The following is a 19,921-nucleotide window of genomic DNA, read 5'->3' as shown; positions in this document are numbered from 1 at the left end:
GTACTGTCTTCTAAGGTAACTACAGTGGAACTACAGCTACCAGCGGACCTGTAATGCCCTGCATGCTGATACTTGTGGTTCTCCAAGTACCAGCATGCGTGGGAGGCTTGCTGGGACCAGTAGTAGTCTACTGCAGAATGCAATATTTTTAACTCTTTTAAATGCACCACACTTTACATATCAACTCGGCAACCACCGCTCCAGGGGTGCTGGGGATAGCTCCGAGCTATAAGCCTAGGCCTGGGGTGCCCTAGAGAGGGGGACCCCTTTATTGGGGGGGTTCCCCAGATCCCCAGCCTAAGCTGATTAGCGGTCAGGGGTAATGCTTTGTCTGGGGGTCCCATTGAAAGGGTTCCCCTAGCTGTGGCATTACCCTCCCGCTAGAAAGTCTGGTGCTGGTTCTGGATAATACAGGGGGAGCCTACGCATTTTGGCCCCTGAATTTCCAGAACCAGATCAGAGCCCAGTGCTGGTTGTGCTAAATACAGGGGACTCCTACTTTGTTTGACCCATGTATTTTGGCAACCAGGGCTGCTTCTGAATAGCCTGGTGCTGGTTGTTCTTCTTTGGGGGGGGAGGCACTAAAAATGTTTTATTTATTTTTACACAGGTTTTCATTTTTTTAAACCCAGAAGCACAGACATGTCTCCCTGATCCGTACGTGCATAGTTGTCTATTGATGTCTATGGTAAACGGCTGCCGAGTTGGTTTATGTGTCCTAAAACATGTTACCGTCCGAGATTCAGGTGTTCTCGATCAATTTTTCCGCTTCCAATGGAGCAAAGTCGGCAGAGTTTAACCTTTAGGAAATTCCGAAAATTTATTTGTCCGATTTTGCCGCATTCGATGTCATTCGAGCTTAGTAAATTTACCCCTAATTCTGCAAAATCACAAGTGTAGTAGTGATACAGCGATGTTGAATGGATGAAAGCACCATTACTGTGGGGACTCCTCTGTATATAAATGACCGGCCTTGTGTAATAGTGATACAGTGGTATAGAATGGATGTAGCACTATTAGTGTGGGGACTCCTCAGTATATAAATGACTGGCTTTGTGTAATAGTGATACAGTGGTGTAGAATGGATATAGCACAAATATGGGGACTCCTCAGTATATAAATGACCAACTTGGTGTAATAGTGATACAGTGGTGTAGAATGGATGTAGCACTATTAGTATGAGGACTTCTCAGTATATAAATGACCGGTCTGGTGTAATAGTGATACAGTGGTGTAAAATGGATGTAGCACTATTAGTATGAGGACTTCTCAGTATATAAATGACCGGCCTGGTGTAATAGTGATACAGTAGTGTAGAATGGATGTAGCACAAATAATATGGGGACTCCTCAGTATATAAATGACCGGCCTGGGTAATAGTGATACAGTAGTGTAGAATAGATTTAGCACTATTTAATATGAGGACTCCTCAGTATATAAATGACCGGCTTGGTGTAATAGTGATACAATTATGTAGACTGGATATAACACTATTAGTGTGAGGACTCCTCGGTATATAAATGACCAGCCTGGTGTAATAGTGATACAGGGGTGTAGAATGGATGTAGCACTATTAGTGTGAGGACTCTTCAGTATATAAATGACCAGCCTGGTGTAATAGTGATACAGTGGTGTAGAATGGATGTAGCACTATTAGTGTGAGGACTCTTCAGTATATAAATGACCAGCCTGGTGTAATAGTGATACAGTGGTGTAGAATGGATGTAGCACTATTAGTGTGAGGACTCTTCAATATATAAATGACCAGCCTGGTGTAAAAGTGGTGTAGAATGGATGTAGCACTATTAATGAGGACTCCTCAGTATATAAATGACCAGCTTGGTGTAATAGTGATAAAGCAGTGTAGAATGGATGTAGCACTATTAATATGAGGACTCCTCAGTATATAAATAGCCAGCTTAGTAAATTTACCCCTAATTCTGCAAAATCACAAGTGTAATAGTGATACAGTGGTGTTGAATGGATGAAAGCACCATTAGTGTGGGGACTCCTCAGTATATAAATGACCGGCTTGGTGTAATAGTGATACAATTATGTAGACTGGATATAACACTATTAGTGTGAGGACTCCTCGGTATATAAATGACCAGCCTGGTGTAATAGTGATACAGGGGTGTAGAATGGATGTAGCACTATTAGTGTGAGGACTCTTCAGTATATAAATGACCAGCCTGGTGTAATAGTGATACAGTGGTGTAGAACGGATGTAGCACTATTAGTGTGAGGACTCTTCAGTATATAAATGACCAGCCTGGTGTAATAGTGATACAGTGGTGTAGAATGGATGTAGCACTATTAGTGTGAGGACTCTTCAATATATAAATGACCAGCCTGGTGTAAAAGTGGTGTAGAATGGATGTAGCACTATTAATGAGGACTCCTCAGTATATAAATGACCAGCTTGGTGTAATAGTGATAAAGCAGTGTAGAATGGATGTAGCACTATTAATATGAGGACTCCTCAGTATATAAATAGCCAGCTTAGTAAATTTACCCCTAATTCTGCAAAATCACAAGTGTAATAGTGATACAGTGGTGTTGAATGGATGAAAGCACCATTAGTGTGGGGACTCCTCAGTATATAAATGACCGGCTTGGTGTAATAGTGATACAATTATGTAGACTGGATATAACACTATTAGTGTGAGGACTCCTCGGTATATAAATGACCAGCCTGGTGTAATAGTGATACAGGGGTGTAGAATGGATGTAGCACTATTAGTGTGAGGACTCTTCAGTATATAAATGACCAGCCTGGTGTAATAGTGATACAGTGGTGTAGAATGGATGTAGCACTATTAGTGTGAGGACTCTTCAGTATATAAATGACCAGCCTGGTGTAATAGTGATACAGTGGTGTAGAATGGATGTAGCACTATTAGTGTGAGGACTCTTCAATATATAAATGACCAGCCTGGTGTAAAAGTGGTGTAGAATGGATGTAGCACTATTAATGAGGATTCCTCAGTATATAAATGACCAGCTTGGTGTAATAGTGATAAAGCAGTGTAGAATGGATGTAGCACTATTAATATGAGGACTCCTCAGTATATAAATAGCCAGCTTAGTAAATTTACCCCTAATTCTGCAAAATCACAAGTGTAATAGTGATACAGTGGTGTTGAATGGATGAAAGCACCATTAGTGTGGGGACTCCTCAGTATATAAATGACCGGCCTGGTGTAATAGTGATACAGTGGTGTAGAATGGATGTAGCACTATTAGTATGAGGACTTCTCAGTATATAAATGACCGGCCTGGTGTAATAGTGATACAGTAGTGTAGAATGGATATAGCACTATTAGTGTGAGGACTCCACAGTATATAAATGACTGGCCTGGTGTAAAAGTGGTGTAGAATGGATATAGCACTATTAGTGTGAGGACTCCACAGTATATAAATGACTGGCCTGGTGTAAAAGTGGTGTAGAATGGATATAGCACTATTAGTGTGAGGACTCCTCAGTATATAAATGACTGGCCTGGTGTAAAAGTGGTGTAGAATGGATATAGCACTATTAGTGTGAGGACTCCTCAGTATATAAATGACCGGCCTGGTGTAAAAGTGGTGTAGAATGGATATAGCACTATTAGTGTGAGGACTCCTCAGTATATAAATGACTGGCCTGGTGTAAAAGTGGTGTAGAATGGATATAGCACTATTAGTGTGAGGACTACTCAGTATATAAATGACCAGCTTGGTGTAATAGTGATACAGTAGTGTAGAATGGATGTAGCACTATTAATATGAGGACTCCTCAGTATATAAATGACTGGCCTGGTGTAATACTGATACAGTAGTGTAGAATGGATGTAGCACTATTAATATGAGGACTCCTCAGTATATAAATGACTGGCCTGGTGTAATAGTGATACAGTAGTGTAGAATGGATGTAGCACTATTAATATGAGGACTCCTCAGTATATAAATGACTGGCCTGGTGTAATACTGATACAGTAGTGTAGAATGGATGTAGCACTATTAGTGTGGGGACTCCTCGGTATATAAGTGACCGGCCTGGTATAATGTGCAACGTTATAGTGGTGTTCAGGTCGTGCATACATGTGCAACTTTATAGTGGTGTTCAGGTCGTGCATACATGTGCAGCATTATAGTGGTGTTCAGGTCGTGCATATATGTGCAATGTTATAGTGGGGTTTAGGTCATGCATATATGTGCAATGTTATAGTCGGGTTTAGGTCATGCATACATGTGCAATGTAATAGTGGGGTTCGGGTCGTGCGTACATGTGCAGCGTGACCGGAAGGTCCTTATCACGTATACATGTGTAAGGAGCAGACTATGGATGTCCAGTTCGGTCACATATAATAACGCTCTGATGTTTCCTGTGAAAGGGCATTAGTGTCACAGTTACAGACACTGAACAATCTACATGTGATATATGAGCAGCCAGAAAGCTGCTATTGATTTCCAGATAATCCTCTCTCTATTGCACAATTATCTTCTGGGACTTCTTTATAGAACGTGTTACAGGCGACACCTAATAAGCGATTACATGACCGATAAATCTTCTTGCCTGAAGTGACGGCTCCTGAGCATAAGCTGTGAAATCAGACAGCGGAAACACGTGCAATGTGGGGACATCATGTTACTGGCTTCCCAAAGACACAAGTATCCCGCAATCTGCACCGTCACACACACACCATTATAGCCAACGAGAAAATCGGCCAATAACCCAGCTGTAATCCCATCACAGATCGGGAGCGTAGGGGACCTGAGATGTACTGTTCTGATATTTACGCAGTTTAGCGTAAATCAATTGATTGCACGTGTCACAGTTGTACTGCGCATGAGCCAAGGTACCTATGTGATGTCACTCGCAGTGAGAATTATTTCTCAAAGTGACCATTTAGGGGAGATAACGGGAATGGCAGAAAAAAACCACAGGCGTGTCCCAGCCATTTTTATGGGCATGTTGTAGCCTGTTCCTGCGATCCCGTACGCAGATAAGTGTTCTTATAAAATATCTTATAACACTTCCCCTATCTAACAAGTCTGCTAGGGGTACGTTCAGTATCCCGACAAAATGGATACCGGCGGTCAGAATGCCGATGCCGTAAACCTGGAGCTGGAATCCCGAAGGTAAATAGCGGGGGCAGGAGATTTAGGGTTAGGTTTAGGCACTGGGTAGAGAGGGTTAGGGAGCGGGGGAGGGTTAGGATACCGACCGATAGGTGTCGGTATCCTAACCCTGTCGGGATGCCTGGCTTCGGGATTTTGACGGCGGGCATCCCGTACTCCTCTACGTTCCTTATCAGCTTCCTGTGATATATCCCCGTGTCTCAGATATACTAGTTGCTGTATTTCCTGCTCCCCCATAACTCACAGCATTTGCTGCACTGAATCCGCTTCCTGCGGTTGGGAGGTGTCCCAGGTCGGTAACGGCACCATACAAGATCCATCATCGGAATAAAATTATGGACAGAGATTACCTGCATATTTTTCCATTATTATTTAAGGCTTTGATTAATAAATATAACCTAAGGGTAGGCAACCTGTGGCACTCCAGTTTTGCAATTAGGGCATGATAAATTTGTCAGGGATGCTTGCTGGGATGTATAGTTCTACAGCAACTGGAGTGTCACAGGTTGCTTATTTCTGATCGAAGAGGAGACTTTCTTCTGATAAAGCGGTTACCGCCGGGGGAGGCAGATCGGAATTGCATGGAGATCCATGGTATTCCTGGGTGGTGACTTTCGTTAGCGGGCGTCAGGGACTGCATAGGAAGACGCAGTGCCATTGGCACCGGAGGCCAGGTACCGTCAGACATTCTGAGCAATCATAAGGTTGCTCTAATATTCGATGGCGCGGCTGATGTCCACTCGATGGTACGACTATTTGTGCACCGCAGCGGATTACAGCCGCAGCCAGTTGGAGTCTCATCGCCTGCGGCATTTGCGTGAACTTTGTGCCACCTCAAAACGGATGCCGATCGGGACTCGCCCAGCACATATAATGGAAACTATCACGTTGCACTTTGGAGCAGAATTACCAGGCGTACTCAAGAGTATTGCGATAAGACACAAACATAAAAACGCTGATTGGAGGATTCGCGAGGGAATGAAACAAAAAACGCGGTTTTCTTTTGAAAAACTAAATGTGCAGGTTTTATTTTCGAGGAAAAAAAAAAAAAAAACTATTGAGAACTATTAATAAATATAAAAAAATAAATAATTAAAGACAAATGTACAGCATTAACACTGAGAACAATTCCTAAATACAAACAAGGCACAGAGGAATAAATTAAAAATAAAAATCAGGACTGCGGCGATTGATTGGTGAAAGGCACTTGTCGGGAACAGAAACTGTTCATCAAACCTGTTCATTCATGTGAGATTTGATTGTGTGCATGTGATACATACACCATAGGTCTGTGCTGGATACAGGGTGTGATCTTGCTCTGAAAAAACGTCTCCAAGGATAATTTAAGGGGAAAAAATTTGGCAGGAGGGTAACAAGTGAGTTTTAAGGTCATTAAAACTTGCAGCTCAGTCTGTAAGTTTTAATGAACACAGGTGGAGGTAAATTTAGTGTTGGATCAGGCTAGCGGCTATCACGGGACACATCGGGACACATCAGGACACACACACACACACAGTATGTTTCTGAAATGTGGCTCCTGGCTCGTACCATGTCACAGAAGGCAGCCGCAATGAAAAAGAAATTTTTTTTTTTTTTTTTTTTTAACCAAGTCAAATATAGACGTCAAGCCCATGCCAACCTTGCAATTTACCAGGAATGCCCTGAAGTAGGTTTGTTTCATAATTGGCCAGATGTTTCTCCTCTCTCTCAGCCCTGAGCCTGTAGGTCATCAGGGACTGCTGTGGTTACAGACTCTGGATGCAGAGTGCTGCTTATTTTATAACAAAATATATATATTTATAGAACATCTGAAAGTGCTTCGAGTCCAGCAAACACGCTGCATTCTGCAGCAAATACAGCCCCTCATTATCTACATCCTAGGCAAGAGCTAGTTCTGCCGTTAGCCCCCGTGGTGGTGGTGAAGATGAACGGTTCTCCTGAAATGCCCAGCTGCGGTGTGATCCTCGCTCGCGTGGACCTCTTTCCTGAAGTGTAGCAGCTCGATGGGGTGTCCAAGACCCATAGTACCTGCAGGAAGCCTCATCGGCAGATCAGCACCACCTTATAAGGTCACATTGAGCAGAACACAACACCCTCAAGAAGGAAAGTCTGCATGACCAGCCGGGGGATGGAAACCACTTGTGTGCTGGTCCCCTGGGGTCCTGGCTCCAGTAGGTTCTGCAACTGTAGGAGAGTTCAGTCACCAGTAACGAGGGCTGGAGTTCTGGACTGCAACACGGCAGCAAACTTCATCGTAATAGTTCCTTGATGGACTGTATATCGGTCCTGCCAAAGAGACCATGCTCAGATCGGGATACCGATTTGGCTGGCCTGTTCCTTGAGCCCCAGGATACTGAATGCAACCCTCTTCTGGTGTCCTGGAAGACGGATGCCCAATTGCTTGATGTCCCTGTTAGAGAGAGAATTTGGTTTATCATCATGTGCTGTCCTCTCGGTGATAGTCGTGTCACATCTGCAGAGAAAAGTATTCCATAGAAATATAGAGATATGAGGCTTCTGTACCCAAAAGGCCACAGTGACTAACAGAAGAGAGCTTAAGCAATTATACAACTGACCAGATGGTGCAGCCGCTACGGGGATGGGATTGGGGCCTGGTTGTACTTGGTCACCCGTGGATCGTTCTTCCGAGCATGGCCAGAGACGGCACGGCTCTAGCCAAGGTTTTACCCTGCATTTGCTGAACCGGCGCCAAGCTAAAAAGAGGCCTCTAATGATCTTAGAGCAGTGTGGGGTCGGCAATCCTGCTATGGGACCTGCTGGTAACTAGTTCTGCTCCGGCATATGGACCTCTCTACATTTCGTACCGGATCATTTATACAGCTATAGGGTAGGAGAACACTCACTCTTGGTTCATCAGAATTATTTTGTCCATGGAGTTGAACTGGGAAGACATGAAACAGTCGGTGTATTGTTGCATCTTGATGGATTCCAGCCATTCCGCGATGCTTCTAAAGGGCATCCCTTCGGACCCACTGGTGCTGGGCAGACGTATGGAGATCCTGTGGGGTGACGGGAGAGGCTGGGGTCAGGTTCACATTCACAAATTACTTTTCATAAACCATAGAAGAAACTATATGGATAGGAGGCTCATGGGGGTATATTTCCGAAGGTGAAAGTTTTTAGAAGTGGAGATGTTACCCATAGCAACCAATCAGATTCTAGCTATTATCTTCTAGAACAGGGGTTCCCAACCACGGTCCTCAAGGCACACTAACAGTCCAGGTTTTAAGGATAGCCATACTTGAGCACAGGCAGCTTAATTAGTACCGCCAATATTTTGATTAAACCATCTGTGCTTTAGCATGGATATCACCAAAACCAGGACTGTTAGTGTGCCTTGAGGACCGAGGTTGGGAATCACTGTTCTAGAACAATGGTTCTCAAACTCTGTCCTCAGGACCCAACACAGGTCACGTTTTACAGTTCACCCAGCAGGAGCACAGGTGTATTCATTACTCGCTGACACATTTTAAAAGATCCAAAAGGTGGAGTTAATTATTTCAGCTGTGATTCTGTAAGGAGATCTGGAAAACATGTACTGTTTGGGGCCTTGAGGACAGAGTTTGAGAACCTGTGTCCTAGAAGGTGCCAGTGAAATGTTAAGTAGAATCTGATTGGTTGCTAAGGGCAATATCTCAATTTCTAAAAAACAGAACTTTAGTAAATCTATCCCATGGTCTCAATTTTCTACACAGTGGTAAAGGTGTTTGCATAAACAGATTATTATATATAAAAGCACATCTTCACCATTACAGTACAATAGATTACATAGATTTCACCCACCTTGGGTCAAAATCCGCCAACGTCTTCAGGGATTCTGGGGCTCGGATCAGTTTGTCCAGAATGCTGACTATGTCCGGGAACTTGGGGCGACGGTTGCGTTCCTGCTGCCAGCATTGCATCATTAGCTGATAGATGGCCGATGGACAGTCCATTGGGGCCGGCAGACGGAAACCTTCGTTGATAGCCTTCATGACCTGCGACAGACACAGATTGGAGTCAGCAAACATAAGTCGACCACCAAACCATAAAACTCAGCTCTGCGTTGGCACAGAAACGATACGTACTTCCTGGTTGGACATCTCCCAGTAAGGCCGTTCACCGTAGGACATTACTTCCCACATGACAATGCCGTAGCTCCAGACATCGCTGGCCGACGTGAATTTCCGGTAGGAGATGGCCTCTGGGGCGGTCCAGCGGATTGGGATCTTGCCACCCTGTAGGAGAAGAGGAGCGTGATTTTCACAGAATACTTTTTTTAAGTTTACTCCACAACAAAGCACCAGATCATCACAAAGTGATCATCTAAAATCCAAGAAAAATGAAGTAATCCAGGAATCGGCACAATGATAAAGACCCGTCTTCATCCCGAAACAGCCGCAGATACCAGGCCGGCTGCTAAACAGGCCCTGATTCTACAATTCTTCAGAGAGTTGTGACCAAATGTCAGCTTTATGCTGAAACGTGGCTCCATTATATTATTAACTATATGGAAAATATATTTCTGCCAAATGATAAAGCCTTTTTAATGTTTTCTCCTCGATAGCTCTCCCGGCGCGTCTATGCGACGCTGCGATACCATCTTGCTTTGTTTTTGTGAACCGGATTGAGGGACTGACTCAAATATATATACGTAAACCCGATGGATTCCATACATCATATCCGATGATGAGTCATCTGCGCGTGCGCAGGACCCGTTCTGCATATGTGTAGAACAGGACCTGCGATCACATTTGCATGCCCGCTTCCTTGCATCTGTGCAATACCGTCCACATCTAAAATCAGACCCTAAAATATCTAACATACAGTTCTGGCCACGTGTTCTTTCGGTACTCACACTGGTGGTATATGTGGCCTCTGGATCGTCTTCCAAGACCCGCGAAAGTCCGAAGTCTGAAACCTTGCAGACCAGCTGGCTGTTCACCAAGATATTCCGGGCGGCCAGATCGCGGTGGACATAGTTCATCTCCGAGAGATACTTCATGCCAGCAGCGATGCCTCTTAGCATGCCCACCAGTTGGATGGAGCTGAACTCTCCGTCGTTATCCTGCAGGGAGGAAACACAGGACAGCGTAAACGCATATCCGATATATCACGCCATAGTCTAGACGACAACAGCAATACACTAGTGGCTCTGGTACGTAGACGGACAGGTCCTTGTTGCAAAAGGCTTAAATACCTCCGTGGATCAGGTTCTGTTTTACAGCTAGTAGGAAGAACTTACCTTCAGAAACTTGTCCAAGGCTCCATTCTCCATATGCTCGGTAATGATCATCATGGGTTTATCTGTAGAGAGGAGGGAGTCACAGGCTGAGCACGGAAACACATCACAACGAAAAGTGACCAAACCACCCCAGAATCACCACCGGAGAAGCAGAAATACATAGTTGTAGACTGAGGATCATCTCCTTACATTTAGAGACCACCCCCTCCAGTCGGATGATGTTGTGGTGGCAGAACTGCCCCATAATACTGGCTTCGCTCAGGAAATCCGTGCGCTGCTTCTCCGTGTATCCGGCTTTCAGAGTCTTGATGGCTACGGGAATCTCCTTCTTTCCCGGCAGCTTGAGGATCCCTTTATACACCTCCCCAAACTCTCCTGAAATAAAATGGCACCGTCAGTTCCAGCACCAAGGGGATTTCAGGCACGGTTCTAGAGCAGTGGTTAACAACTTGGAATCCTTGTGTTGTGGTTCTAGAGCAGCCGTCAACAAAAGCGAAAGACACCCTGATCGTCGCTAGCAGGGGTCTACGTGAAGCGGACCCTTACCTGCCCCGATGACTTTCTGCCGGGTGACTGCATTGGGAGCAATCTCAGTGGTGAACTTCAGAACGGCCTTGTTAGGATCTTCATAAGTGTGTGGGTCTACGTAGGTCTTCAGGGGTTTCAGTTGCTCTGTAAAGTGAAAAACAGATGGGGACAATATGAGAAACCGTAAAGGTGGAGAACGCACAGCACGTGCCCACTGTCCAGAATGGAAGATATCTTACCAGATTTGGAGAAGTACACATCGTCGGAGGACTGCCGTGTTCGGCCATTTCTTCTGCTGCAATATAAAAAAATATTGCGATATTAGCACCACAGCTTTACCAGGTGGAACAGTGATCGCACAACGTACCCGTTATTCATTTCTGGAAAGTACAGAATGGCTGCTGGGGCCAAGAAAGTGGGTGAAAGCCTCAGGAATGAAAACGAAGTATGAGCATCACAGGGTCATATAAAGAGAACACTGGTTTGTGGAGTGATCCTGGGATACCTAGAGCCAGTGCTTGGTGAAATATAGGGGGGGGCGGCACAATGCTTACCTTCGGTGTAAAAGAATGGCAATCGTTATCACCATTATAATTAAGAGCACACCAGCTGCTGCTCCTCCTATGATGGCAGCCTGACTGGTACCTTCTGGCTCTGCGGGAAAGATAACAAACATGAAAGCCGTGTTCTGCATTTTCATTGGTTTTTAAAGCAACCAGATTTCCCTTTACAAGTGTTTACAACGGGCATATTTAACAACCATGCACAGGGTTCCATCTGCGTGTAGGAACACCACCATTTTCTGACCACGAAACTTGGCGCATTCTAAAGCAAGGACATAATCTGAGTGGTAGGATGATTGTGAAATCTAGGAATGGACTGGAGCCAAGACATGGACCCCAATCTATGGCGCGTACATACGGGGTGCGCTGTGAGTCACGTGGCTTCGCCTCGCAGCACACCCCGTCTCAGTATGCCTGATGAGCAAAGCCCTGGGAGAGGACTGGTCAGGCCTTCAGGCGTCCGGACCGGCCTATTAGGTCATCAGTCCTTCTGATATTTGCCAGAAGGTTAGTTGAGCCATGGTGGAACCAGTCTGGTGTGATGGGAACCGTGTTCCACATTCACTTGTCATTACGGTGATTCAGCATGTACTCTACCTAGAGAACGATGCAACTGGTCAGAAAATTGTGGCGATCCAAAGTCCCACTGTGAGCGCGCCCTAAGATCAGCAGGAAGGTCATTTAATTGATCCCAGTCTTGTACTGCATTCACAATATTTATATAAATTCTTTAATGTTCCCCAAATTCACCTGCAGGGAGGGTTTCAAATTCATACTCCATGCTATAGGTGCCAGATCCCTCTGGGGTTTGGGCCTGGACCCGGACAAGGTAGATTGTGCCAGGAGAAAGTTTTGGGATAGTTACGGAATTCCCATCACACCGATGAACGGAGTAACTGTTCTCATCATTCTGGAACCGAAGAGAAGGGTCATGGTTAGACTTTATCACAAAAGGACAGAGCAACTTAAGAGGCAGAAGTTATGAAGGAGAACCCCTACCTTTTTATTGTAGGCCACCTCATACTTCAGGGCACGGTTCTGTTGGCGGGGTCCAACCGTCCAGGACAGGCTCAGGGAGTCCTTACTGCGGCCATCCAAGTTCACAGACGTCACTTTAGGGGGATCTAAAAGACAGAAACTTAGTCCACCTGCATACGAAGACATCATCATCATCACCACCACTACCAGTCTCCTGACGAGAGGGAAGCCCTTACCTGTCTGATTGACACTGACACGCAGAGATGTATAGCTTCGGCCTGATTTGGCGCTTGACACTCCATTGCGTGCCTCTACAATGAAGGTGTAGTTCAGGTGCGGCTCCAGATCACTGATGGTCAAGGTGGTGCCTTTCAGGTGCTGAGGGTTTTCAGAGTACCGTACACTGGCATCACAGGGCTGGCATTCTCCTTGCTCGGGCCAACACTGCTCACAGGTGATTACGTAGGTGATATCCTCGCGGCCTCCGGTGTTACTGGGAGGTAACCAGTGCAGCATTACCTTGGAGCCATCACCCACCACACGAAGTTCACGAGGAGCCGAGGGGGAACCTAGAACCGAACATTCAATTAGAATTTAACTCTTTAAAATGTTCTTCCCATACTTCAGTCAGACCTTTCATTACTCACTGGTGCAGGGAGAAGAAATGGGGTCAACTGTAGCCCGAAAGTAGCCATCTTTACAAGGACAGGAAGTTGCACCTTCTGACGATAGCTCAGTGTGCTCCGGGCATTGCTGGCAGGGACTGTCGGAAGCATCGGCTTTGAAGAATCCAGGTTTACAAACTGGAGAAGAGAGACACAGTAATGGTAAATATCCTACAAGGAATGGTGTGCCGCACAGATTCGCTTTGCAGGCGGAAATGTACAAGCGTTCAGTAGCACACACAGAAATCCAAGCTAAAGCACAGAACAAGATAAGTATTTAACCACATAGTCACGTAACATACAAAAGGACAAATTAAGACGCCTGACAATTAGCCCTAAACCCTTCCAGGGCAGCGGATACATCTTTTCATATGAGAAATGTCTGCTGATCCCTGGAGCAAACTTTTCTGAGGAGCAGAGGGAGCTCCTGATGTCTGGCCGGCCCTACTGCCTGCACTTTACAGGTGTCTGGCCTGGTTATTAATTGTTTATAATGGAATCTGCAGAGCTGTCTGGCAAACACTCAGACACAGCGTGCGGAAACGAAGCCTTTCCCAGGTCTGTCCTGGGCTGTGGATTAGGTCTGAGAGCTAGAATGTGGGACATTTCCCTGTGTCACCACTAAAAAGCTTCAGCTTCCCTCTGCTGCAACAAGCGGGCACCTCGTTCTAGAGATGTGTGTTCCGTCACCCCACCAGAGGCCTCTCTAGGTGCAGCTAGTCCAACCAGTTCCTCAGCAATTTTCTCATCGTAGCTTATTTCAAGCAGTCAGCAGATACGGGGGGGGAACTTCCCTCTACCTGGTCAGACATTTTAGTTCCTAAGCCAGCATGGCCTCCAGTTGGGCACCTAACAGCATAAAGAGACCATACATTCCGGCACTCGTGCGCTTTTCAGGGATCATATAAATAATAAAAAGGAGGGAAGGGGTGTTGGGATTTTATTCTGTAAGGCCCCAGAAGTTTGCCCGGGTTTTTCCGACAGGCATTTTAATACACTGCCTAGACAGGTAATGCAATTCGCTCATTTTAAAATGCTTTAACAGTAAGCAGTTTGGCTGGAAGAGAAGCCAAAAGCGCTTCTCACCGCAAATGAGAAACAGATGCAAAATATCCGATGTCCCAGAAGGAAGGGTCCAGACATTAAACATAAGCATTTAGTGGTCTGGTCTACGGACAGTCCACAGCCTGAGGTACCCGGTCAGCTACAAAAGTATATTCATGTCCTCTCAGTCTGGAGTTAAATAAAGACAACGCAACAATGGAGAAAGGGATCAGAGTAAGACGCAGGATTACAACCAAAACCCCCAACTTCCATTCTCTTTGAACACGGGGAGAGGATGGGGAGAGGTGGGGAGGAGGAGCTGGGAGTACAAGTGTTTTGTCCTTAAAATAAACGCAGGTTTCCTGCCGGCAGCTAAGGCCTGGATCACATGAAAGGCAGCGGCTGGCAGGACACATTTCTAAAAAGTTTTTCTGAACACCAAAAATATATTCCAGAAAGTGGAAAAAATGTCAAATCTACAGCATGTATCCAGGCGCAATCATTACCGAGGCGGCAGAACGGATCACGTCACCGAAAAAGGTGATCGGGGTTTATTGTTCTTCAGGCTTAATAAAATGTTATTTACTTAAAAATAAACGAAAAACAAAAAAAGAGTTTTAAACCTTAATACGGTTTTCCAGAAAGCGACAAAGCCGTCACTGGACACCAAGATGGCTTCCAGGGCATATATACGCAATAAATAGGCACCTCCCACCACTCTCTAGAACGCCAACTTTCCCAGCTTAGATTGATGGAGGTCATTGGGAACCCTTGACCCGACTTGTCGCAAGAGTGAAATAAAGCGCACATTCTGCACACCAGACCGAGGAGGAGTCTTTGTAAGCAGATTAATTGATTGCAGGACAATGGGTGGAATAATAATGAGCAGGGGGTCTCGGAGCATCTGCCAGCAGCAGGGAGGCCCTCGTGACTCCAGCGAATCCAACGCAGCTCTCCAAAAGCATTCTTATACGAGGACTGCCGTATCCGTGGGAAATGGCTCTGTAGAGACGAATGCATTGTCCTGGAAACTCATCAAAAGGATCAAGGGTCTCTCTCTAGTACCGAGGGGTGGGCAATGTACAGTAACACAAACACACCCCCGCACTCTGTGTATCCAGGAGGCTCCCAGGCCTGGCAATGTTCCCGAGATATCGCCGGCGGATCTGGGCAGATGTAACTGAGCAGAAGACTGACAAGAATATACCAAAGAGGCCCATTATACAGTAACCAAATCAGCAACACACTGACTAAAAAAAATCCAGACACTCTCCAGCACCATGAGACCTGACGGAGAAATGTATAAATACAAGAACAATATCATAGGGCTTGTATTAAGCCAAGAAATAGGACACTTTTAAAACTTGTGAATACCGTGCGCTAGTCTGAAGCGATTTCCCATTTATAATATAATCCTCCTACTTGTGGACTGGTGTCAGAAATTCCTATGAATAATGGTGATTGTGAATCAGCCATTAAGAAGAAGTATTTGGGTGGGGGTAGGGGGTGTTCCCACACTCTTCACCTCAATCAACACGTAAGCGTGTAAATTCCCCCCTCTGACAAGGACGGACAATAACAGCTGTAGCTGTGGTAACACTGTCCAGTCACCGGCCGGGAGAGGCCAGAGGACGTGGGGGATCCTGAGCAATGTTCTACTGAGCAATGTGGCTCCAGCACCCCATATTCCAGTCCTCAGGAAGGGGTCCCCTCAATGCTCCATGTCACACAGGGTGCATCAGGAAGGGACTTGTGTACTTATTCCATTTACTCCAGGTCTCAGATAAGGTGAAACGGGCCAAGAAGGTATTCTCAGTTGTGCTGTTAATTCGGCTTCATCAACAGATAAAGAAGTCCTGTGAGGTAAAGTAAGATTGTGGACGAGAGAGGGAGCTGGGGTGACGGATAAAGAAGTCCTGTGAAGTAAAGTAAGATTGTGGACGAGAGAGGGAGCTGGGGTGACGGATAAAGAAGTCCTGTGAAGTAAAGTAAGATTGTGGGCGAGAGAGGGAGCTGGGGTGACGGATAAAGAAGTCCTGTGAGGTAAAGTAAGATTGTGGGCGAGAGAGGGAGCTGGGGTGACGGATAAAGAAGTCCTGTGAGGTAAAGTAAGATTGTGGACGAGAGAGGGAGCTGGGGTGACGGATAAAGAAGTCCTGTGAGGTAAAGTAAGATTGTGGGAGAGAGAGGGAGCTGGGGTGACGGATAAAGAAGTCCTGTGAGGTAAAGTAAGATTGTGGACGAGAGAGGGAGCTGGGGTGACGGATAAAGAAGTCCTGTGAGGTAAAGTAAGATTGTGGACGAGAGAGGGAGCTGGGGTGACGGATAAAGAAGTCCTGTGAGGTAAAGTAAGATTGTGGGCGAGAGAGGGAGCTGGGGTGAGGGATAAAGAAGTCCTGTGAAGTAAAGTAAGATTGTGGGCGAGAGAGGGAGCTGGGGTGAGGGATAAAGAAGTCCTGTGAGGTAAAGTAAGATTGTGGGCGAGAGAGGGAGCTGGGGTGAGGGATAAAGAAGTCCTGTGAGGTAAAGTAAGATTGTGGGCGAGAGAGGGAGCTGGGGTGAGGGATAAAGAAGTCCTGTGAAGTAAAGTAAGATTGTGGGCGAGAGAGGGAGCTGGGGTGACGGATAAAGAAGTCCTGTGAGGTAAAGTAAGATTGTGGGCGAGAGAGGGAGCTGGGGTGACGGATAAAGAAGTCCTGTGAGGTAAAGTAAGATTGTGGACGAGAGAGGGAGCTGGGGTGAGGGATAAAGAAGTCCTGTGAAGTAAAGTAAGATTGTGGGCGAGAGAGGGAGCTGGGGTGAGGGATAAAGAAGTCCTGTGAGGTAAAGTAAGATTGTGGGAGAGAGAGGGAGCTGGGGTGATGGATAAAGAAGTCCTGTGAGGTAAAGTAAGATTGTGGGCGAGAGAGGGAGCTGGGGTGAGGGATAAAGAAGTCCTGTGAGGTAAAGTAAGATTGTGGGCGAGAGAGGGAGCTGGGGTGAGGGATAAAGAAGTCCTGTGAAGTAAAGTAAGATTGTGGGCGAGAGAGGGAGCTGGGGTGACGGATAAAGAAGTCCTGTGAGGTAAAGTAAGATTGTGGGCGAGAGAGGGAGCTGGGGTGACGGATAAAGAAGTCCTGTGAGGTAAAGTAAGATTGTGGACGAGAGAGGGAGCTGGGGTGAGGGATAAAGAAGTCCTGTGAAGTAAAGTAAGATTGTGGGCGAGAGAGGGAGCTGGGGTGACGGATAAAGAAGTCCTGTGAGGTAAAGTAAGATTGTGGGCGAGAGAGGGAGCTGGGAAACAGTGAGGACACTTGGGAACACTGCAATAAATAGCACCACAGTCAATATTGTGCCGACAGCATGAGCAACAGTCCCAGAAGAGCGGTTTATGTGGTTGCTAAGGGCCTCCGCTGCTCTTGTGAATTAGGGGCATTAGCATCAGACGACTTCACAGAGCAGCAGGTGAGCACTCTCAACATGTCAATTACACCAACACTAAATTGCTTCCACACCGAGATTAAACTGCAAGCTCTGCGAACAAGCACAGTTTGCTAATTCACCTTTTGTCTCGGATAATCCCCAAACCTTTTGACAGGTACCCACCAGTCTATACAAGGTCCCCTGTGACCTGAAAGGAGTAAAGCCCCCGCCCTGCCTCGGGGGCAAGAAATGGTTGAAGCAGCTGGAGTAAAGCAAACACTCCCCCCACCCCCCTTTACCCTAAGGCTTGGAGTACAGCCCCCCCCCCCACCCACACCCCAACTGACCTCTGACTCCAATTTGTTATACAGAAGACAAACATTCAATGCAATACTTAGAGGAGAACCAGCGTTATTAGGCTGCAGACTTATCCAAGAACCACCAGTTGGCATTGGGATCTGCAGACGCTCAACGCAGACTATCCTAATTCCACATTCAAGGGAGAGAGAGACAGATTGCACTGGATCAGGGAGCGCACTGGCTGTGGGGGAAAAGGAGAGACAGTCCCAGATCAGGGAGTGCGCAGGCTGTGGGGGAAAAGGAGAGACGGACAGTCCCAGATCAGGGAGTGCGCAGGCTATGGGGGAAAAGGAGGGACAGTTAGTCCCAGATCAGGGAGTGCGCAGGCTATAGGAGAAAAGGAGGGACAGTTAGTTCCAGATCAGGGAGTGCGCAGGCTATGGGAAAAGGAGAGACAGTCCCAGATCAGGGAGTGCGCAGGCTATGGGGGAAAAGGAGAGACGGACAGTCCCAGATCAGGGAGTGCGCAGGCTATGGGGGAATAGGAGAGACAGTCCCAGATCAGGAAGTGAGCAGGCTATGGGGGAAAAGGAGAGACAGTCCCAGATCAGGGAGTGCGCAGGCTATGGGGGAAAAGGAGAGACGGTCCCAGATCAGGGAGTGTGCAGGCTATGGGGGAAAAGGAAAGACAGTCCCTGATCAGGGAGCGTGCAGGCTATGGAGGAAAAGGAGAGACCGTCCCAGATCAGGGAGTGCCCAAGCTATGGAGGAAAAGGAGAGACAGTCCCTGATCAGGGAGCGTGCAGGCTATGGAGGAAAAGGAGAGACCGTCCCAGATCAGGGAGTGCCCAAGCTATGGAGGAAAAGGAGAGACAGTCCCAGATCACGGAGTGCGCAGGCTGTTGAGGAGAAGGAGAGACAGTCCCAGATCAGGGAGTGCGCAGGCTGTTGAGGAGAAGGAGGGACAGATTACACTGGGAGGGAATCTACATTTTTTGTTTCTGGCTACAAGACAGACACAGGGTAGTCACCAAGGTCAAGAATATCACCCCCCACCACAATCATCCCACGCACACAGCTGGGAAGTAAACTTGTGGCTATCCGCGTTCTTTTTGTAAGAACAAGCAGTCTCTTGATCGCAATCCAAACTTTATGATGATCCCTTATTTGCAAGAAATATATTCTTATAAAAGTGCAATGACAGATCCCTTTACCCAGCCCCAATGTACGGCAAGGCACTGTACAGCCACCGTGTGTATGCGCTTCTCTCTATAATAGGCCGGCACGAAGGCTGAGGACCCCATAACTTCCCAGGATCCCTAAAACAGAAGGCAGGGACCTGGGAAACGGTCAGGAAGTGGGATAATAAGGTCGCTCTGATTGTGCAACAAAACTGAATCACCAGAAAAGAGAAAGATGTTTACTTGGAGGAACCTGCGGAATTTAATCTTTACTTATAAACATGATAACAGCACATTCACTCCGTGAGGGGGGGGGCGGGAAGCCTCCATTAATAACTACTAATGACCGTGTTACTGGCAAGTTTTGGGTCAAAATACTTTTTGGGCGAAATAAAAAGATAACTAAACCTGTCCATAGTGCAATATTTGCAGAATATCTGTCTACAGGTAGAGCAGGTAACACCTGACATGATCCATATAAATCTGGGTGAAGTTGGAGCCGTCTGTTCTTAGAATGTACAGTTTCCGTATTCATATTGCACGCTTAATATGCAGAGGGATAAAGTGCAAGCTGCTCCCGATTTGCCCGAATGAACAGTTCCCCAGAATCCACAGGACCAGAATACGTTTTATTCCAGATATCACTGCGATATTCCCTTTTCAAGTCGACTACTGGATCTTCCCAATGACAATGGTCAAAGATTCTCTATTGACATTGCCAGAGGCACTAATAACTCTAGTAACTGGGAGAATGACCCCCTATTAGATCCGGAGGCGAATTCTGTATGTAGAGACTCTTTCACTTCAATCTACCCTGTTGGAGTTTATTATCCGGTACAAATTCCATCATATCCACATCGGATATCCCACACAATCAAACTTTCCTGTTTG

The 19,921-nt window shown here is 46.3% G+C and overlaps 1 protein-coding gene across 1 annotated transcript in view; it reads right to left on the bottom strand.

The window, feature by feature from the left end:
* Positions 1–6,628: 6,628 nt before the first annotated feature.
* The window catches only part of EPHA2 (EPH receptor A2), a 30,810-nt gene continuing 17,517 nt past the window's right edge, over positions 6,629–19,921 (bottom strand). The window contains exons 4-17 of the mRNA XM_088463214.1: positions 13,086–13,241; positions 12,675–13,007; positions 12,460–12,584; positions 12,211–12,370; positions 11,452–11,551; positions 11,137–11,192; positions 10,916–11,041; positions 10,559–10,744; positions 10,370–10,431; positions 9,983–10,192; positions 9,213–9,362; positions 8,929–9,122; positions 7,989–8,144; positions 6,629–7,534 (exon numbers count right to left, since the gene is read on the bottom strand). Of these exons, the coding sequence (XP_088319340.1) occupies positions 7,429–7,534; positions 7,989–8,144; positions 8,929–9,122; positions 9,213–9,362; positions 9,983–10,192; positions 10,370–10,431; positions 10,559–10,744; positions 10,916–11,041; positions 11,137–11,192; positions 11,452–11,551; positions 12,211–12,370; positions 12,460–12,584; positions 12,675–13,007; positions 13,086–13,241 (2,120 nt within the window). The 3' untranslated portion in view covers positions 6,629–7,428. The remainder of the gene's footprint in view (positions 7,535–7,988; positions 8,145–8,928; positions 9,123–9,212; positions 9,363–9,982; positions 10,193–10,369; positions 10,432–10,558; positions 10,745–10,915; positions 11,042–11,136; positions 11,193–11,451; positions 11,552–12,210; positions 12,371–12,459; positions 12,585–12,674; positions 13,008–13,085; positions 13,242–19,921) is intronic.

The sequence above is a fragment of the Taudactylus pleione genome, unplaced genomic scaffold (assembly GCF_031769625.1).
Source record: "Taudactylus pleione unplaced genomic scaffold, aTauple2 ptg001334l, whole genome shotgun sequence".
Classification (NCBI taxonomy): domain Eukaryota; kingdom Metazoa; phylum Chordata; class Amphibia; order Anura; family Myobatrachidae; genus Taudactylus; species Taudactylus pleione.
The sequence above is the reverse complement of the archived record's forward strand: the minus strand, read 5'-3'. Positions and strand labels throughout refer to the sequence as shown.